Source organism: Thalia democratica, chromosome 8 (assembly GCF_965202585.1).
Source record: "Thalia democratica chromosome 8, ktThaDemo2.hap1.1, whole genome shotgun sequence".
NCBI lineage: Eukaryota > Metazoa > Chordata > Thaliacea > Salpida > Salpidae > Thalia > Thalia democratica.
This window is the reverse complement of record NC_139172.1, coordinates 49,888,269-49,910,993: the sequence shown is the minus strand read 5'-3', so window position 1 is coordinate 49,910,993 and position 22,725 is coordinate 49,888,269. Positions and strand designations below refer to the sequence as shown.

The 22,725-nt window shown below is 26.4% G+C and overlaps 1 protein-coding gene across 1 annotated transcript; it reads left to right on the top strand.

The window, feature by feature from the left end:
* Nucleotides 1-230: 230 nt before the first annotated feature.
* LOC145842193 (uncharacterized) lies at nucleotides 231-22,548 on the top strand. The gene is made up of 25 exons (XM_082949593.1): nucleotides 231-324; nucleotides 4,690-4,808; nucleotides 5,966-6,041; nucleotides 6,124-6,193; nucleotides 7,050-7,124; nucleotides 10,021-10,119; nucleotides 10,297-10,396; nucleotides 10,695-10,828; nucleotides 12,127-12,270; nucleotides 12,715-13,037; nucleotides 13,346-13,481; nucleotides 13,831-14,136; nucleotides 14,478-14,645; nucleotides 15,393-15,482; nucleotides 15,772-15,860; nucleotides 15,995-16,069; nucleotides 16,383-16,510; nucleotides 16,936-17,057; nucleotides 17,404-17,523; nucleotides 19,423-19,506; nucleotides 19,979-20,098; nucleotides 20,668-20,775; nucleotides 21,455-21,566; nucleotides 21,814-21,883; nucleotides 22,169-22,548. Exons 1-25 carry the CDS (start codon nucleotides 281-283, stop codon nucleotides 22,359-22,361), a joined length of 3,105 nt encoding a protein of 1,034 aa, XP_082805719.1. The 5' UTR covers nucleotides 231-280; the 3' UTR covers nucleotides 22,362-22,548.
* Nucleotides 22,549-22,725: the final 177 nt, after the last annotated feature.

Below are 22,725 nucleotides of genomic sequence, written 5' to 3'. Positions count from 1 at the left end.
TCAGTTTTTACATATTTTAAATTTGTATTTATACACTGTGTATTTTTTTAGATAACATGTTGAAAACATTTTTAGTTTTATTTGTTTGTTTTTTAAAGAAGAAGTAATATTTTCAGAAAATGCAAAATAAAAATAAAAAAATTGTTTTTGTTTTAAAAAATATTTTTTTGATAATGCTAGTTTTGTTTATTTTATTTTTGTGCTTTTTTTTTACATTAAACATTAATTTTAGATGCTGCAAGTTCTGTTTTTTTAATATTTTTTATGTTTGTTTGTTAATATGGATTCTATTTTTGGAACAGATGAAGAAGATGATATGTTAGGGTTAGTTTATTGTGAAAAAAAGCTTTATATGTAAAAAACTCTTTACATAATTAACTTTCAAAAAAGCAAAATTCAAAAAAAAAAAATTAAAAACAAAATTTCGTATTTTCTTAACAAAATTACATGTTTTATGCTTATTTAAAAAAATAAATTTGTATAGAAATTTAGCGTGTAAAACCAACTAAAAATATTTACTTTTTAGTTAAGTTAGAAATGCTACGCAGCTAGCTATATTTCATATCTCTTGTAGTGCATGAAAAAAATTTAAATAGTATCAAGCTACATAAAAAGACTATTGACTACTTATTTTACATATGAATAGTTAAAATTTTAGTTTTAAACTTGAATAACAAAAAATAAAAATGCACTTATTTAACTTTTTTTTTAATGTTTAGATTTATTATGTGGTTTGATATAAGACTTTTATCAAAATTTGAACAGCAGTTTACTTTGTTCTTTGTTATAAAACTTGTTGACAATAGTAAGTAAATTAAGACTAGTTTAGTATAAAGAAAACAGATAAGTAATAGTTTTACATATATAAACTTTGTAATTGTCAATAATGGTTCATTAGATTTGAAAGATAGCAGCATAATTTTATAAAAATTAAGCCCATATTTACATATAAAACTAAGCTACTAGTTGTTTTTTAATGTTTTCAAAAATTCAAAGTAATTTTTAAAATATAAGCAATTAAAGTAAAATAGCTCAATAGTTTCTATATGGGAGGTGCAAATTAGTAAAGCAAAAATAAACTATTTTGTTTAAAGATAATCTATCTTTTCTTCAATTTTTGGGCACTGATTAAAAAGATTAGAGTATCTTTAACATATTTTCAACAATTTTGAGGAAGCATGAATTTTTAATATTTATAAGGTTATATTATTACAAAAATTAAACAAAAAATATTTTTTTTAATTTTTGTCTTTTTTAAAATTCTTTTCCTGCAAATTTTTTGTTATATTGAAATAATTTTTTTTTTTAAATTTTTAGTAAATTACTTTAGAAATAACCAAAAATAGAGATTTTTAATAGGGGTAGGGAGTACAGCACATTTTTTTGGTCATGTTGTAAAATCCATATGAGGAGTCTTGATTTGGATGTGTTTTGGTATCATTAAGAAGAATTAAAAAAAAAATTGAAAAAATTTTTAAAAAACAAAATTGCACCCCAAAAAACTGATCTGGACCCCAAAATTCACATAATTTTTGATTTTTTGACTTAAATAGTAATAAAGTCACTCATACACGTCCTAGACTTATATTTTATATCTTAAACGAAAGCTAATAATTATAGGCATACACTTAATGACATTTCAACTGCTTTTGGAATATTATGACGTCATAATCACACAAAATATGTAAATTTTATCTGTAAAATGGTGCGTTTTGAAAAATTAAGAAGCATAGCTGGTTGTCTAATCTAATTAAAACAAAATATTTTAAAATAAAACTTTGTAGATATACTTACTTACGTTTAAAATTTAGGTGATGTTGTATGTATATTAATGGGATATTTGATGTCATAATTCATTTAGCTATAAGTATTTAAAAATAACCTAAGAATCTTATTCAATTTGCATTACAACAACATAACGAATTACAAAAAAGTTATAATTTATTATAGGCAACATAATGTTGTATGGCATTAAACATTAAGTTAATGATTGCAAAACAAATAGAGACTAGTATAGTAAAGAAATAAAGAACATTGCACTGTATCATTTAGTATTAACACTTAAGATTACTGCAAAATGACTGATACTTTTAAAAATACTAGTATAAAATAACTGTCAAATGATTGATAAAAATCTAACTGACTATATGTACATAATACTAATAAAAATACATAAAAACTACTTTTTAACTTTATGTAAAAGACATCTGTTCTACTATTAAATCTATTTGGACATGGTTTCTCAGTGAAAAAGTAATAGATCTTTCATTAGAAACATCCCATTTCCCATCAACTTTATAATCAAGAATAGAATCTAAATGCAAGTTTAGCAAATCACGTTTAGGTGGGTGTTTCCACTTCGAATTTCTTCTGTCTTGAACTCTCATGAGGTGGTCCATCTTATAAGTCCCATCATCATTTTTACCTTCACACATAGCAATATACCATGTGTCTGATGACCCTTCACTAATTAATGTGACATAAAAATTCCCTTCCATAATATCTTCATTTTTTTCTTTCTGTATATTGGGGGAAGAACCCCCTACATTTAATAATGCATCAGTGTTTGTTGGTAAAGAACATAGAGAGCACTCATCATTTCTGCAACAAGAGCACATAAGTTTAGAAGTCTTTCTTCGTGAGTATTACCATTAACTTTAAAAAGTTCAGGATTGTATAACACTTCAGATTTGTGAGACTCTCTAAAGTAAATTAACTCATTACGAACAATAACTTCATTTCGATCAGGATGAGATTTTAAAATAGAACGCAGCTCTTCCACGCTCACTACAGGCCCACCCCAACTTTTACACAGTTTGAGACGTTTCTGCACATATTGATCCCTTTTTTTCCCTTTTTCAATTTTTTCATTTATCTTTTTGAGCTATAAACTTTTTTGATCTGCTACCGACCTTTGCTCCATTTCATTCAGAAATCTAACAACTTTATTAATTTTTTTTTCATTTAAAGTTTGAAAAGAATCAGATATAAGTAATGTACAGTCATTTCTTATCCCTTTTGCTGTGAATTGTTGGTTTCTAAACTTTGCCACTGCTGCTCGCCTTCCAAAACCAGCAAGGTGTCTTTCAGATTCCAAGTTGTTTGTTGGGAGTCCAACCAGTTCTTCATTACTTAATAGGTTGAGCTCAGTAGCACGTGGTGGATTTGACAAACAAAACTTTCCAAAACCATATTCTCTACCTGTTTGGCGATCAACAACCTGAGCGGCATGGAGACACATCTTCTTAAGAATTTTACATTATATCTCAGAAGTTGGGTTTAACACTTTAATATGTGGATAATGTACAACATAGGCATCCAAAGTATTCATTATTCCATTGCTGAGATCTTTGTATAGTTTAGGAAATACTTTGAGAAGGTCTTGTTAAGAGCTAATGTAAAACAAAGTGTAAAAATGGTAGTGTTACCTTGTGAGTAAAGTAAGAAAGTGCCTCAAGTTCAGTCATTAGAAATTCAGAGTCAAGCAGTCGTTTGACGACTTCCACATGCTGATTGCTTAGGTGCGTTTCATTTATAAGCATGCGAATAAACAGAAGGCTTTGCAAAATAGATGAGGCAGAATACCCAAGTTTGGTAAACCTGCGTTCGTGATAGATTGCAAGGCGATTAACTTGGTTTTCTCTGTTTAAAATGTAGTCAAAGAGATCTGCTTGATTTGTACTGTACGCTGACTTTTCATGACTGACCAAACTTAATATTGATGAAATTGCACACTCAGTTATACTTTTTTTTCCTCGCAAAAATGGTTTAACCGATGGATTTAAAGCTTGAAGCTTTTTTGAAAATCTAACTTTGATTCTATTTCAGCCAATACTGTCAAGTTAGAACGATCAAAGGCCTCCACTGGATGGGATTTGCACAACAAATGAGTTGGTGGTGGAACAGTTGATTTAAAAACTTTAGAAACTTCCTCCCCAATGGTTAAGTTTTTGCTAACAGAATGTGTCATGATTGAAGTTGTATTTTGTCAAAGCTGAACAGGTTTAACTGATTCTTGGGAAGAAACAGTTAAACCAGACAAAATTTGCATATTTTGTGCAATTATGACGTCATAATATATCAAAAGCAGTTGAAATGTCATTAAAGGTATGCCTATAATTATTAGCTTTCATTTAAGATATAATATATAAGTCTAGGACATGTATGAGTGACTTTATTATTATTTAAGTCGAAAAATCAAAAATTATGTGATTTTTGGGGTCCAGATCAGTTTTTTGGGGTGCAATTTTGTTTTTTAGGAATTTTTTCAATTTTTTTTTAAATTTTTCTTAATCAGACCAAACCACATCCAAATCAAGACTCCTCATGTGTCTAGCAAACATCACCCAAGTAATCCCTACCCCTATTTTTAATAAGTTTTTTTAATTCTGAGAAAATCAGCCAAAAATTAATTTAATCCATACATTGGATATTTTTTACAAAACTGTAATATCTCAAAAATTAAACAAATAAAAGAAATCTTATGGTATCTATTCCTAAGTTTGTGAATAGATTCCAAATTAATTTTTTGTGGAAAAAAATTGTCAGACCTCCTTTATTGCCTTAAGTTTAAGGACTAATTTAAATTTCAACAGAGTTTCATTAAAAGCAATTTGATTAATTTGAAATTTCAATCAATTAAATAATATTACAATTATGAAGATTAGTTTAATTGTTGTATATCAACAGAGGTTCATTAGACTTGAATCAAGGCAACAGCAATCTTGATTCACTGTTTGGAGCTCCTTCTGCCAACAAAAAAGCACTTGTATTCACCGCCCCTAAAAAACCTGGTAAACATCCACCCAGTAAGTTTTAACCAGTTTTTAATGCTGCACTGTATTATACTTTTAGCTTAAGTTTGTTCGGTTGGTATAAAAGTGAGTTTGAGACAGGCTTTTTAGCAATTGTCTTATATAAGATTGACCATTTTTTAACTGTAACAAAACATAAACAAATTTAGTAATAAGAGTTTATAGTATAATATTAAACAGTAGTCACACACTCAGCCTAGTTATTTTTTTTTTAATTTAGGCTAGTTATTTTATGACTAAATTCTTGCTTATTAATAGGTTTTTTGTAATTCCTTTTATTATTATTTAGTATATTTCAAGTATTTATGCTTTATTAATAGTCATATTTTCAGTTTTATGTTTGTATGAATTAGTTTTTCAATTTTCTCTTAAACTCAGGCCAACTATATGTAACCAAGGCTAGTTTTTGATAATTTAATCTTCTCTCATAGAGTGGCAGCTCTGGTTTAAAGAGTTGCAAGCCTCTGTATAAGTAGAGATATTGAAGTTGAGTTATAATTTTTGATGCAAAATTCATTTCCAAGTTCATAGTTACCCAACCTGTTTTTTTTGGAAAATATAGTTTGTTAAAAGCAATTTTTGTTTTGCCTAATATTTCTTATTTAAACAGAACATGAATTTAAACATGTAGGTTTGTTGCACTCTAATAAACACAGATTTATCCCTTTTTTATATCTATCATGTTTACTGTGTGCACAGCAGGGTTTCCAAAAGTGGGCGATGACAGAAATTCGGGGGACTGTGAGGGGTCAAAGCAGGGTCATATGTTAATAAATTGAAATTTGATATTCTGGAGTTGTTGATGAAGAGCAAAAAAAAGGTCTAAGCTGCTTTCAATGGTAGTTTTTTAAGTAACTCTGTTTGAGGGGGCCATGAATTTTTTAATTTCTTTGAAGGGGTCTTTTGAAAAGAATTTTTGGAAACCCTGGTCTGTATTAATCAATTTTCTATCTATAATATATAGGTCTATATAGTTCAAAAAGTTCAATCAAAACAAAAAAAAATTGGTTAGTAAAAATAGAATGTGGTTGGAAATTAGACATTTATGTTTTTCAAAGTTTAAATAAACAAAACCATAATAAAACATGATAATTAATAACAATGATAATAAAACTTAATTCATGTCTATTTGAAAAAAACTTTCTTTTCAGAACCCAAACCAGAAACAAAACAGCAACCTTCAGCTAATCCTGGTCTTTTTGCATCTGTAGTTGCTGCTTACAGATAGTTAGTTTTGATTGTTTTATTATTTTGAAATTTTTCAAAAACTTTTAGTCTTGTAATCATTACATTAATGAACTGTTTACAGTGCCAATGGTAAAAATGAAGGAGTAGGAAAATTGGGAATTGCTGTTCTGAAAGACGTTGCTAAACGGGATGTGAGTTCGATTTCTTGTATTTATATTATAAATAAATATAGTATATATATTATATATTTATATTAGTATTGTTGTGTAGGTACTTTTGTAACATGCAAACTTTGTTTTTTGATTTTGTTTTTGTCATAAACATTTTGTTAGTTCATTCAAACAGTATTATTTGAACCAAATTTTTAAAACTAATTTCCATTTTAAAATCATTGAGATCTATAAAATTGTTAACAGATTTACATGAACCATTCAGCTTCAAAGTATAAATATTGTTTGTAATTTTGTTATGGTAATATTTAAATATTAATTTGGTGAATAATACAGGGTTGCCAAAAAGTCTCAAACCTGGAAAAACCTGAAAATTTTAACAATTTTAACATCTTCTGTAGTATAATTTCGATTTGATACAAATAATCTATCATATAGATATATATTTTTGTCATCATCATTTTTTTAAATTAAAAAACACATTTTAAGAAGCTATAAGATATGTTTTCTATGTTTTTATACTGTTTAACACAGTTTCTTAACTTAAGCTTAAGCTTTAACTTAGGCCTAAAAATGTGTACTTTTGAAAACCTGGAGAAAATTTGCCAAAAACATTTGGCTACCCTATTAACAGAAAACATGTTTGTCTTTTTGAAAATATTTTTACTGTTGAACATTTTGCTTTTGAAGTTTCCACAGTATAAATGTAAAAAGCAAAAATCAACTAATTGTAATTATTATTTTCGTTATGAATTTTTTCTTTCAAGACTTGATTATTTTAGTTATCATAAATTTTAGTTTTCAACCAGTAAGTACAATGATTAGTGTTAGTTTTTGAACTTCCGTAAAATTTAAGATTTGTTGTAAAAATTTTCAGTTCAAAATCTTGTTGTACTTATCAAAACAAAAACCTGTGACCCAAGTTCAAATCCATTCCCAACTGACATTGAATGTAAGTTTGTTTGTCTTAATTTGAGATACTTAGTTAAAAAGTTAAATTAGGTTGTTTGTGTTGAGTATCAGTTAGTTTTAATATGTTTTGTAAAGTTAAACATTTTCTGTTTAGTTGTAAAAATATTTTTAAATTAAAAAAAAAAGTAAATTTGTGTTAAATTTTTCTAATAGCTATGAACTATAACAAAAATTTAGTTTTCAACGTTTTTTTAAAACTAAAATAACTAAACTAGCACTTATAAAAAATTCAATTTTTAACTACTACTTAAATCTTAGCTCCAAGCATTGATACTTTAAATGATGTTAGTTTACAATTTATCAAGGTTCAAGGCAAAAATTGTTCTGGATTATTACTATTCTTAATTAATAATTCTTATTTATAATAAGTAAATACATGTACTGACAATGGCGTAGCGTGGTATTTTGGTCAGGAAGTGCGCAAATTTTTTCTCAAAAATCCCCTAAATTAAAACTTTTGGGCCGCAAATTTTTTGGGGTCAATTATTTAAAAAATTATTAAAAATCTATCTCCTAATTCATTTTTCAAGCAATTTTCTTCAAATTTTAGAAAATGTTCCTTACACTACAAGAAAAAAACGTTACTTATGAATTTAGATGATTAAAATAAATAAAAATTTTATAGAAAAAATTGAAAAATGTCTTTTTTTTTCAAAAAAAAAAATTTTTACTACAAATTTTTAAATTTACAAGTAATGTTTTTTTGTTATTGTATAAAGATTGAACTGTTAAAGTTTGAAAAAGATTGCTTGAAAAATGTAGGAGGAGATAGATTTTAATAAAAACTGGCCTTTTTTCGCTGTTTTAGTTTTCCCTTCCCTTAGGGAACCCATTAAGCGGCCCAACTATGACTTGTCATATCTCAAAAAATAATTTGAATTTTTTAAAACAACAAAAATGCATCTTAAAGCTTAAAAAATATTTAAAATAATATCAACTTCTAAAAAACATTGCTTACCCCCCATATGGCCTTAAACTACAAATAAATAGTCAAGTAAGTATAACAATTAATACCTGAAAACATTTTTCTCTGTGAAATTTCATATAATGTTCAATATCTATTTAAATCAACAAAAAAGAATTGTATTAAACTCAAAAAACTCATACTTTTAGTTTGTTACAGGTTTTAATATACTATCTTTACCTTTTATATAAAAATGTCACATCTTCAGTATTAAAATTGAAAATTAAAAAATTTTTTTTAGAAGAAATCTAAAGAGCTAGTTTTTTTTTAACTTCTACATTTTTACCTATATTACAATATAAAACTAAAAAAAAATCTTTACTAATGAAGAAAATCTGAAATATAAACAAAATTAAAAACAAAATTTTTATACCACTTGAACTGCAGTCTTGAGTAATAGCAATATCTGGGCTTTATAACTAGGCTTTATAACAAAGCTTTCAAAACCAATAAATCTACCCTGAGTTAAAAAAAAACAAATCTATCCTTATTCAGCCTGAGCTTAAAAATACTTAAAACATTCTGAGTTATCCTGATTTTTACTGAGTCATACTAAAGTTTGCCAAAACTTCATAAAATCCTGAGTTATCCTGAGTGTGTGGAAAGATTTTACTAAATGTTTCTGATACAAAATGTTTAAAAGATACATTTTTTAAGGTCAACTTTTTTAACGCTTTGAAAAATTCACAACAAATATAACTTTTCACTTATTTTAAAATCATTTTTTCTTAGATCTTTAGGGAATAGCATTTTTTAAAAACTACAAAAAATTGGTAGAAAGAATTTTTTTAAATACCATTTAAAATTTGATTTAAAACTAAATAAATTTAAATTTAAAATTAATCAATTATTTTTTTTAGACTAAAAATTGATTTTTAAAATTCTGTTTTACAAGTTGCTATAAATTTATTCATGATGTGACTAAAGGAATTTCAAAATACCTTGCTACAAAAATTGATTAATTTTTAAACTTTATGGCTGATAGAATAACAAAGTTTGATTTGTTTGTTATCTAAAACATATAAAATAAAAAAAAATACTTTTAATAAAATTTTTAAATTTAGATAATTTAAACAATACTTTTTGTATAGAGAGATTAAAACTGTAATCACAGTATGAACTGTTTGTTTATTTTTTTTTAATTTATTTTTATATTTTTTCTGGTTTTATTATTTTTCTTTTAAATTATGTTGTTTAATAGTTTTTTATTCTTATTATCAATTTATTTTTATTTTATTAGCAGTTGTTAATTGCTATTTTTACTACAGTTTGTTTATTTTTGAATCATTATCACTATAAAACAGGTTTAGCGTTATGGTTTGTTAACAAAATATTAGAATTTGTCCTTGTAAAAAAATCTGTCATAAGGTTATACTACTGCGGTGCACTAACTGGTTGCGTACTGTTTGAGTGTAAATTCTTATGAAGTTAATGAAGTTATAAAACTTTTCCTTATGGAGTTTTTCATCAACATCGGTGCGCATTTGCAATTACGCACCGAATCAGTATACTGGGTAATTTCCCTAACTTGTCACTAATTGGTATTCGAAATTTCGTTTTACTTTTCAAATACTAGAAAAACATAGTTAAAAAAAGACAAATTAACCAGAAAAAATAAACAATAAAGATTATGCATTTTTTTTGCTTCTTTTTTTTTGGGTGGCACGCATGCGCCAGCGTCCCTCCCCACGCTACGCCCATGGTACGTAATATTTTGTCAAAATTTAGTAAATTTGTAAAAAATCTTTCTAATGACCATGAACTAAAACAAAATTTAAATTTTTAGTATAAGCTTTATACAACATTTTTTTTAAACCGAGATAGTTAAACTAGCAATTATTAAGTTGAAAACTTTTAAAACTATTTTATAAATTATTGATTAAAATTTTAATTATTTTAATTATTTATCAAGGTTCAAGGCAAAAATTGCTCTGGATTCTACGATGACAGAAGGCAATACTGGACTGTTGTTTTTGACAATGAAAATTTATTATTTGAATTTTCAAAACAGGTTAACAAAAAACAACAATTGGATTTATATTATCTTTATGTCCACAACATATGATAAACTTTTCTTTTTAGAACACTTTAAAATATTCTTGTAAACTTTTTTGATTTTTTTTAGAATAAAAACTTTGTTTTCTATACTTACAAAATAGATTTGAGTAGGTTCTAAACTTTTTTCTAGGTAGCAATCTGCAAGTTTTATTCGAATCCGGCAAGTAACCAGTTAGTAAGTGTTGATATGAGAGCTAAGAACAAAGAAAATACAACAACTGTTAACACAGGTATGAAAACGCACAATTAAGTTTCAGTTCTTCAATTAAGTTGATTGACTAAAAGAATAAAGTTTATATTTAGAGTAAAGATGTATTAAATGAAATGAATTAGTATCAGGTGAAAATTGTAAAGTGAAATATACTAGTTTTTTATTAAACCACTATTAATGTGTGATACATATTAAATCAATTAAATATTTATCCCAGGTGATAAATATTAAATACATTGATTGGTTGTTACAACCCAGCTTTGATAATATTTATAATGTTGTTTTATGAAAGTATGTATATTTAATCAAATTTCAAGGTGACAACTGTGAAGTGAAGTACACTGGCTGGTTGCTGCAACCCTCTACTGCCTCATGTGGCCAAATATTCGACTCAAACGCCAACAAGGACAAAATGTTCAGGTTCAAAGTGGGTCAGGGTAAAGTTATTAAGGTGAGTGTTTTGATGATACGAACATTATAAAATAATTTTATCAGGATTACTGAATTAGGTTGTTCGGTAAATCCTTTTACAAGTAGGTTTGACTAATGCAATGCTGTTGTCTTTAAATATATCTTATTAAAAAAAAATTATTGTTATTTGATTTTATAAAACAAAATGTCATTGTTTGTTATCTATTTAAGTTATATTAAGACTAGTTTAAAATACAACAATTTGATTAATCAAAACTAGCAACAAAATTCGTCCACCTTAGTTAGAAATATGCCCATATTTTAAAAAGTCACAAAATCACACCAGTCCCATTGTCAGTTGTTGTCCCTTAGGGCCGATATTACCCTTTTAATGAAACCCTGGTTTAAGAACATAATAGTATTTCAATTAAGGCCATATGGGGTATGCCATGTTTTTTACAAATTGATCTTACTTTATAAAATGTTTTTAAAGCTTTAAGATGCTTTTCATGGTTTTAAAAGTTTCAAATTATTTTTTGAGGTATGACCAGTCAAAGTTGGGCCGCATAAAAGGTTCTCTGTAAGAAGGGAAAACTAAAACAGCAAAAAAAAGACTTTTTTTTAAAATCTATCTCCTCCTACATTTATTAAGCAACTTTCTTTAAACTTTCACAGTCTAATCTTTATACAATAACAAAAACGTTACTTGTAAATTAAAAAAAAAAATAAGTAAAAATGTTTTTTTTTTTGAAAAAAAAAAACTTTTTTTTTAGATTTTTGTCATAATTTTTTTTTAATTATCAAAATTCATAAGTAACGTGTTTCTCTTATAATAAAAGAAGCATTTCCTGAAAATTTGAAAAAGATTGCTTGAAAAATGAAGAAGAAGATAGATTTTTAGTTACTTTAAAATTTCCGAGAAAATTGACCCCGTAAAAATTACGGTCCATACATTTGTATCGGAAACTTTTACAAAAAATAGAATATCTTAAAAGTTAAATGATACTTTTGAATTTTATAAAAACTGGCTTATAGTTAGTAATTAAAGCTTTTATATAAAAGCCAAAAAGGCATGAAAGTAGGGAGTAGTTGGTATGAAAAAATATAATTATAAAATTATTATAATATTTGATAAATATAATTGTACCCAAATTTTTCAATTCAATTACAAACTTCTTCCAGGAATGGGAGCTGGGAGTAAATTTAGTTAAAGTGAAACTTAAAATTGTTTAGTAGATCCTTCCAATCATACTATACTAGCGTACAAACATTTATATAACATTTAATTTTGTTTAAATAATTGGTATTTCTTTTCAAATATGTTTCATTTTATTCCAGGCATGGGAACTGGGAGTTGTCGGTATGGAGAAATCGATGGTAAGGTTCTTGGTGGTCCCTCCCAATTTGGCGTATGGACAAAATGGTTTCAAAAAGGTGATTCCCCCAAACAGTGCACTCGCCTTTCAAATCGAACTTATCAGGGTTGGTTTTATGTTAACGAGTTTTTAATACATTTTTATTTAAATTTATACAATAGTTAAAGACACAATAAGTCCATAAATGATTATGTAGCACAAATAAATTTTATATATACATTTTTTTGAGTTTTAATTTATGTTGTACTCGCTTTTTAAATCGAACTTATTAGGGTTGGCTGTATATTTGTTAAGTTTTGATTTGTGTTTTGGGTCAAAATCTTAATGGATATATATAATTAATATAATAAAATTTTATCTGTAAATTTTTTAACATGAAAAAGTTTCAATTTATACTTTAAAGGTTTAGTAATTTTATTGCGTTTTAAGTTTGTAGTATAAAAAGCTATTTTAAGCTATATTACAGATATTTATTAAAAATTCGTATTTTATTGAAGTTTATACTACAATAATGTTGCCATAAAGTAACTAGATTGATATATAATTTCAGATGAAACAGTCGAGAGAAAGATCTTCTACAACAAACAGCATTGAGAATATTCAAAATAATATTGTTGGTGGAATTCAAATGCCGAATAATACTCCAGTTGGAAATGTTCAAATGCCAAATAATAATCAAATTGGAGGTATTCAAATGCCGGATAACAATCAAATTGGAGGTATTCAAATGCCGAATAACAATCAAATTGGTGGAATTCAAATGCCGAATAACAATCAAATTGGAGGTATTCAAATGCCAAGCAATAGTATTGAACTGCCGATAAGTTCCGTGCAAAATACACCTACAACCACTGTTGCCAACAACAACATAAAGTTTGTTCAGTTTCGTACTAAGTATAGATAGATACTTTTATTTCTACAGGATAAATATTATCATTATATATCTTTTAAATGAAATTATCTAGTGTGCTAATGTTCATCTATGTTTATAAAGTAATCAACCTAAAATTTAAGTTTGTCTGTTTTAACTAAATAGTTGATGATAATCATGACGACTTGTGATTTTTCAACACTTAATTAATATACAATATTCTAATAGTTACCCACAGTATCTCAGTGCGATTTATAAACTAAAAAAATTAATGAATTAATATTTAACTCAACATAATTTGTAACTTCAGTTTACCTGTTTCAACAATCCAAGATACATCAACAAGAAACTCAAGTATTATGAGCAGAATACAGAGCATTGGTACTCCAATGATGTTACCAGTTAATCAACAACAGCAAAATAATCAAATTGATAGCCAAGTTGTTGTAAGTTTTGTTGTTTAATGTATGGGTAACATTGGTACTGACTGTTTTTACTGAATTCAGCTTTATTGGCTGAATTAATCATTTGATGTTAAGATAAGAAATTTTGAATATCATTTAGTATTATAAAAATTGCTTAGTGAAGTTTTATAAACACTTAAAACTGAGTTTTACATTTACACAGTTTGTTATTTAAAACTCGAAAAGATGTTGGAGTAATATCATTGTTGTTTTTAGTAATTTTTGACAACATAAACACTGATTGCAAAAAATAACCAACCTGTTTTTTTTTACCTGGTAGTTCAAGTTAGGTTTTTATGCTTTGTATAACAAATTTAACATCATTCCACAGGCATCATCATCTTCATTGACTTCTTTCGCCACGACTCAATCATCGTTCTTATTGGACCAGCAACAACCAATGAGCAACCAACATTCCGTTCAACAGCCAATTAGCAACCAGCATTCTGCACAACAGCCAATTACCGTTCAGACAGCCCAACAGCCGATCATGCATGCGATGCAGCAACCAATGAGCGTGCAGAGTTCTTTCAACCAGCCAATAAGCAATCAGAGTTCTTTCAACCAGCCAATGAGCAGACCGGATTCCAGAATGAGTCAGATTAGCAATTCTACTCTGGATGGGGCATTCCAAATGGTTGGTTTGCTTTTTAATAGATAAGTTGAGAAATTTATTTTTATCAATATTTTTTACGGCATTATCTTAGCTTATGTTTCAAATGGTTGGTTTAGTTTTTATTAAAAGTAGTCAGATCTCAATCATGTTTATCATACAGTATTAATACTTTTTTTCATGGTAAAGTCTTATTGCATTATATAGATTTGAACCTAAGCTACTAATTTTACCATTCGTGTTTTTACTTATATTCAATCTTTTTGCTGAATAAGAAATGTAAATTGTATATGCCGAGTTTTTCTAAGTTCTAAATTACAGTTGAAAGCAGTAAGAAACCATTTAAACTATGAACTTCTCTACAGCAAACCCAACAACAATACTTTAATCGCAACACAACCAGCCAATTATCCAATCAGCAAGCTTCAATTTCGGGTGCAAACCAATCCAGCGATGAAATAATTCCGATGTTGATGATGGAATCAAAAGAACAAAATTCACAGATGAGGATTGTACAGCACAAGCTTGATCATGTTCGTTTCTTGATTTTACATCTTTCAATGATTTTTGATACTAAGTTTGTAGATTCAAAACGCAATTTCAATAATGTTTGTTCAAATTGTGTTTCCAGAGTTTTTGGTTTTGAACCTTAATGAAGTGCTTCCATGTTTTTATTCTAACTAAACACTTATGTTTTAAATTAAATTAATCACGTTCGTTTTTGCTTTTCATAAAGGATTGAACGTTTTAATGAACTTATTTTGCTAGATTCTAAAGTATAATCTATCTTTTGCTTCTTTAAACTAGTTGTGTTTATGCAAAGATTTTTCGTCTTGAAGCTGAAATTATTTTATTTTGACAATAAACTTATGACTGCTTACCTTATATGTAATATTGTAGACTATAAAATTAAGTTTATTTTGAATATAATATACTTTCAAGTTTTTTCTTCTTTTATTGAGTCTGAGTTAAAGTAGGTAAGTTCAAGATGAGTTACTATTTGTGGTTTTTTTATTAAATTTAATCTATTTTATATCATACTTGTTTAGAGTACTTCTTACAAACTCACATTTTTGTTAAAAGAAAAATTCGTAATCAAATATAAAAAAAAGGCAAATAGTGGTATCAATTGATTTGAATATTTTAAATTTAATACCTAATATTAGATCAAGTATTCTTTAGGTACCTCTGTTACAAAATTACATCTTATATGATTGAAATTCATAAAAACAAGTATGAATTGGTTATTTTGGTTTACTTATTTGGTTTTATTTTTTTAGGTGTCTCTGCTACTTCACGAAATGAAAATGGAAGTTTCCAGAACAAACATCAAACCAAATGACATGCCTAATCACCAACATTTGATAAAAGTAAATAGCTTATTTATTAATTTAAATAATAAATTAGTTTAATAAAATGAATCACCTAATCACCAACATATGATAAAAACAAATAGTTTATACAAAATAATGTCTATTAATTATAATAATAGATAAGTTTAATAAAATAGGTCACCAACATCTGATAAAAGTAAATAGTTTATAAACTATAATATTTAATTACTTGAGTAATAAATAAGTTTAATAAAATGACTTACCTAACAATCAACATCTGGTAAAGGTATTTTAAACAAAATAATATTCAAAAATGTCGTTACAGGAGAAAGAAGCTTTGGAGGAAAAATTGAAGCAAAAAATTGCTGAGTTGCAAAATGAAAAAGACACTGTCACGCAACTGAAAAACTCAAAGTAAGATCTATAAAGTTTAAAATTAATTAAAATAGTTTTACATATTTTCTACCCTGCGAATTTAGTTGTGTCAACTTTTAAAGTTATATTGCTCTTATAATAGTGATTAATGAAAAATAACAACTTTCTTACAGTTCGCAAGACTCAACTTTGAAAGAAAGAAGCAAAAAATTATCAGCTGAAAATGAAGAGTTAAGATCTTTAGTGGAGTAAGTCTAATAGTAATTATTAAAACAGTCATTTTTCACATAGTTACTCTAGGCTTTAAACGGATATTTCTAATTATGAATTAAAGTGTTGTTATAAGATTATTGAAGTTTTCAATGCATCTTATGATAATACCCAAAAATTTGGTTACATCGTAAAATACCTTCCCTTTTAAATAGTTTTTTATACCTATGTAATTATCTATGTAAGTCCCTTATCTACTTAATTTTTCATTCGAATTATTTTTATTCAAACAAAAATTCTAGACAGTTAAGCAATAGATGAGATAGAAAATGTTATTATTTTATTTTTCAGACAAAGCAAACACCAATTGACTGAAATGCACACTAAACTCACAAACTACAAGGAAAATAAAAGTATTTTGAAGGAAAATTTTAACAGTGAAAAACAGAGAGCTGACCATAATGAAAATAAACTGAAAGGTATTGTTTTTTTTTTCATTAACTTTTTTAAAGCATGATAGAGTTATTAGGTATTGAGTTATGACTGTTCATCTTTTTTTTTCAGTTTAAAGTTTAAGTAATTTCAGTAACTTGTTTTGTAAAAGTTAACAAGTGACAAAAAACTTCCATTTATTTATTCAAAAAGAAATTTGTAATAAAGTTTTGTCATAACTTGCTTCTAATTATTAACTTCTAAAAAATAGATTTTGAGTATTAATTATTGTGTTGCTAGCTCGTTGAAAGATCTTGTTTGAGTTTTTGGGTCCAGTTTTTAAGAGCTACTACTATTATTGAAAATTGTTTATATTTCACCCATAAAGGTATGACACTTCAAGTTTTAACCGATAAATTATATTTTACAACTTTAATAAAACGTGTTTACTTATTAATTTTGTTTTATTCAGAACTTCAACAAATGTTCAGTGTTGTAGAAAATGAAGTAGAAAAACTGAGAAGCCTGAGTTCAAATGAGGAAAATAATAAAATAATTGAGCAACTACAAATCGAAAATAGTAGAATTGTAGAGGTTTGTAAAAAGATTATATATAGAAAAATTATCAATGTGATAACTTTTTAAGCAACAACAATTTAAAAGCAGGCTAATTATTAAGTTTGATAAACACTATTGATTTAAATTTGTTCTAAAAACACAAAAATGTTCGACCTGTAGAAATAGATGTCATATATTTTGACTGTATTCTGATGTTCTTTAATATATTTTGCACTGGTCTGTATAATTTCAACCATGCAAATGAATTATTTATGTATATTGTTTTCTTGGTGTGCTTTTATTTCAACATAATGAAAATTATAACAAAGCAAAAAGTATCACAGGAACAGTTTTCGTTTTTTTTACTTACTTATTCTCACAGGAACACTCGGAGCAAGCGAAGATTTGGCAGGAGGAAAAGTTGGAGTTGGAAAACAAAGTTGAAAGTTTGAAGCAAGTCCACGAGGAAGCTGGTAATATTTGCAGGGAGGCTCAGGAAAAAGTTATTGATTAATTGTATACTTATTTGATTATTTATTAAATAAAGAAGATGGCAGTATTTGCAGGGAGGCTCAGGAAAAAGTTATTGATTAATTGTATACTTATTTGATTATTTATTACATAAAGAAGCTGGTAATATTTGCAGGGAGGCTCAGGAAAAAGTTATTGATTAATTGTATACTTATTTGATTATTTATTCCATAAAGAAGATGGTAGTATTTGCAGGGAGGCTCAGGAAAAAGTTATTGATTAATTGTATACTTATTTGATTATTTATTCCATAAAGAAGCTGGTAATATTTGCAGGGAGGCTCAGGAAAAAGTTATTGATTAATTGTATACTTATTTGATTATTTATTAAATAAAGAAGATGGCAGTATTTGCAGGGAGGCTCAGGAAAAAGTTATTTGATTAATTGTATACTTATTTGATTATTTATTCCATAAAGAAGATGGCAGTATTTGCAGGGAGGCTCAGGAAAAAGTTATTGATTAATTGTATACTTGTTTGATTATTTATTCCATAAAGAAGATGGTAGTATTTGCAGGGAGGCTCAGGAAAAAGTTATTGATTAATTGTATACTTATTTGATTATTTATTCCATAAAGAAGATGGTAGTATTTGCAGGGAGGCTCAGGAAAAAGTTATTGATTAATTGTATACTTATTTGATTATTTATTCCATAAAGAAGCTGGTAATATTTGCAGGGAGGCTCAGGAAAAAGTTATTGATTAATTGTATACTTATTTGATTATTTATTAAATAAAGAAGATGGCAGTATTTGCAGGGAGGCTCAGGAAAAAGTTATTTGATTAATTGTATACTTATTTGATTATTTATTCCATAAAGAAATGGTAATATTTGCAGGGAGGCTCAGGAAAAAGTTATTGATTAATTGTATACTTATTTGATTATTTATTCCATAAAGAAGATGGTAATATTTGCAGGGAGGCTCAGGAAAAAGTTATTGATTAATTGTATACTTATTTGATTATTTATTCCATAAAGAAGATAGTAGTATTTGCAGGGAGGCTCAGGAAAAAGTTATTTGATTAATTGTATACTTATTTGATTATTTATTCCATAAAGAAGATGGTAGTATTTGCAGGGAGGCTCAGGAAAAAGTTATTTGATTAATTGTATACTTATTTGATTATTTGTTCCATAAAGAAACTGGTAATATTTGCAGGGAGGCTCAGGAAAAAGTTTATAATTATTATTTGCAGTTTTATAAAAAATCTAAAAGCTGGTTAAATACTAGGCACTTTTATGCCTCCAAGTTTAAATTTAGATTCAGTTTAAACGTATTTAAAAAAATGTTTTTAGTTGAATTTGTTTAAGAACAGAGTTTCTGAATAAGAATTAGGCTTACCTGAGATACACAAAACATTTTTTCAGATGAATTTATTAAGAAATAGAGTGTCTCAGTTAGAATCAGATTTAGAAAAGTATTCAAACGACAATGAATCTCAAATACTGAAAGAAAAAGTAATAGCTTTTTGTTATGATATGTATTTGTTTTTACTTTGCATGAAAGTTATAGATGTGTTAGAACTTATTTTAACCAGATTTGATGAAAACTACTTTACGACTTTATAAATAAATAAGCTTACAGATATTTACATTTTTTATTTTTACTTTAAAAAATAACATTGCAATCTAATTAAACTATTAAAACATTTATGAAGTTTATGTCAAGAATCCCATGAAAGTTATGAAATAGTTTTTCTAAAATAATATACAGTCAGTAATTAGGTTTAATTGTCTATTTGTTTTTAAAATAACATTCTTAATCACACACATTTAACCAACTTTAGTTTATATGATATTATTTATGACCTTTCTTTCATAACCTTATTGTTTGTTTACTATATGTTTTTAATTTGTTTCAATTCAAACAGTTGACTTCAGTAAGAGCGAATTGCGAATCTCAAAAAGAAGAGTTGAGTGAATGTCACGAAAAAATACAAGCTTATAAAGAAAGAGTGAGCTTTTATTCTGTTTCTTATATATACAAAAATAGAATATTACTTGTTTATGCTTTATTATTTCAATGAATATCGCGTGAAAATTACAGGCTAGTCTTGATAAAGAAAGTGTGGGTATATTGTTATTTGTTATTTAAATTAAGTAATAAAACACTAACAATTGTTGTTTTCGCTATAAATATTTGTGTTTTACTCTGAGGAAACCTTAATTTATATCATAACTTATTTGATATGTTATTAAGTTAATTCAAGGTGTTATTACTCTTGCTTTGTAAGTCTAATACACCTAAAGTTCACAAACAACTGGTCAAAATATTATTATTTTGTTTCAATGTGGTTTTGCATCATATTATACTAAAGAGTTTTTGGAAGCGTAAAAAATAATTTGCCACATTCAACTGTTTAGAACAACTTGCAAAATGTATTTTTTTGTACATATATTATTTTCATATTTTTATACATTTCTAAGCACGACACGCTACGTAGCAAAGCGGCTGAAATGAAGCAAAAGTACACGAACGAAATACAAAGACTTCAGCAAATATTGCAAGAAAAACAACAATCCAGCGGTGGGGATAATTCTACTGAAGTTAGTAAAAATTTACTTTTAAACAACTGTGTTTAGTTGTATACTAGTTGATAATTCTAAGAAAGTGAGTATGTTAGAACTTACTTATAATTATAAATAACTTATAGGTTCTTAACTACATATATTCTTTTTACATGTTGTTGACATCTAACTATTCTTTTTTACATTAAATACTTTTTATTTACGACAATGTAAAAAAGTTATAGCAATTTTTTGTGTTGCTTTTCTATCTCTAAAATTTTACTTGGTATTTAAAGCATGTTTGACAAACTCATTGACTAGAACTAACAAGTTTTTAAGTTTTTTTGACTATTTAAAGTGATATCAGATTGAATTGATCTAATAATATAACCTTGATTTATATTAGATAATAAATAAAAAAATATAAAAAAATTGCGGAGTATTCGTTAATAGTGTTTTTTCAAAGCTTTTAATAACATTTTTTTTTAAGTTTAATTAGCTTTCAAATATTTCTTGAACGATATTGAAAAAAGTTGAGCTGCATCAGTACTGTAGTTCAAATACTCTCAACTTAAAGTGACACATAGTTACAGATCGATTTGTTGTAGGTAAAGAACATAATGAACAATGTTTTCCAAATGCTGAGAAGTCAAGTTGATATTGAAGAAAGCTACAGCGGAAAAAGCGTGTTAGAAATGTCACTAAAAGTTATTAAGGTAATAAATTGTAATTGATTTGTCGTATTTAGTGCAAAATATGTGCTTTATGTATCACATAAAATTACCAAGTTAAAATTTTGCTACGTTTTTATTTATTTTGTTATTTTTAAATTTTTTTTTCTGTTTTCAACAGAAACTTTTAACTTTTTCGGAGTTTTGGACCAAAAGTTTTAATATATTTTAATTTGCTGCTTTTAAGCTTTAAAAGTATGTTTCATAAAACTTTGAAGTCTCTAGCTCAATTACTAAAAAATAGTAGCTGTACTTTAAAGAGTGTTTATACTTACCATAAAGTCCACAATAAAAATTGCAACCCTAAGTTTGTATTGGAGAAACGTTACAAAATTAAAACGTTACAACTAATTAATTTGACTTTTATACAAGTACCAGTGTTAAGTTTAATGAAAAACACCTCGACCTTTCCTATGGCTTTGTCTGTTGTTAAAAACAGGCATATAATGATATGTAGAATGTAAATAAAAAATGAAATTGTTTTTCTCAATATTCTTTTTACTTCTTTGCTAAATAAAGTTAAGGTTTAAACTACAAAATGCCTATAACATGTTCGTTATAACTAATGGTACCGATATCTGCTTTTCAAAGCTTTAGTTTATAACTAAACGCCATATGTATATAATAATAATTAATTAATTGTTAATTATAAAGTATTATTCAGTCTTGCACACTACAAATGCTGGGTGAAAATAAAAAACCCGATGATCAGAGAAAAAGTGAAAAAAAAGTTTCATTTTCAAGCGATGTTCCACTGGCTTCTATGGGAAATAGTGGTTAGAATCAATTATTTAATTGTTATAAATATTTATTATTTCATAATTGTTTTATTTAGAAAGTTTCATTTTAAGCTATGAACAGTTAACAAAGTTGTTTTAAATATATTTTGATAATCATATATTATATAAAGTTTATAAATATTTTAGTAGAGTACAATGTTTGATAAATTTAGTTTTAAAAATGTACGATTGCATACGTTGTTTTCTAAGAGCTATTTTAATCTTTATGATTTTTTTTTCTTAGATAAACTGAATGATAGCCAAACAGCTGAGGCCAGCCAAGAAGATTCAAATAATGAAACTGTTAATGAAACGTATGTATTAGAATTATTCATCTGATTTGTACGATTTTTTCATTTTAAAAATTAAATGTTTTGTTAGATTAAGTTTCACAAAGAAAATTATATGCACTTTAAATTTATTTTAAAGTTTAGATTTCGGTTGCTAGCAATCTTAAGCAAAAATTACTATTCATCAAAATAGATTTCAACTTATAGATATTAACAATAAATGCAATGTTTTTTATTCATTTAATAGAATAAATTACAAAATGTTTTCAATTTTTTTAAATTGATTTTATTTTTATAATGTTTTTGAAGAGCTGAGAACGAAACTGTAGAAAACCAAGAAGAGAACACTGGAAATAATGATGAAAAAGAAAATAGTGAAGAATTTATTGAAAATAATGAAGAAGTATGTGAAAACAATGAAGAGAATATTGCTACAAACGATGAAATAGTTGAAGAAAAACCTGTTGAAGAAAATTCTACCGTAGATGATTTACTGAGTTAAAATTATATTTTTTGATTACATCAACATTTTTATCATACATTCATCTTTTGTTGTTTCTGTTGCAGTTAAACATTTTGAAAAGTTTTATCTGATTTAAAAATTCTAATAAAAAGCAATGAATACTACATCTTTTTAATGTAAAAATAAATTTGCAAACATCATTCTAAATGCCTTAAATTAGCGTTTTGCCTTTAAAGATATTTTGTGCAATAATTTTTGTGATTTATATGCTGTTATTTAAATTGTTGCAGAAATTTAGACTTCTTGAAGTATGTTATTGTTTTCTTTTGTTTATCATTTTCGTACTTGTAAGCTATGTCAAGATCGTATAACTATTAGTTGTAAAATAACTAATTAAAAAATA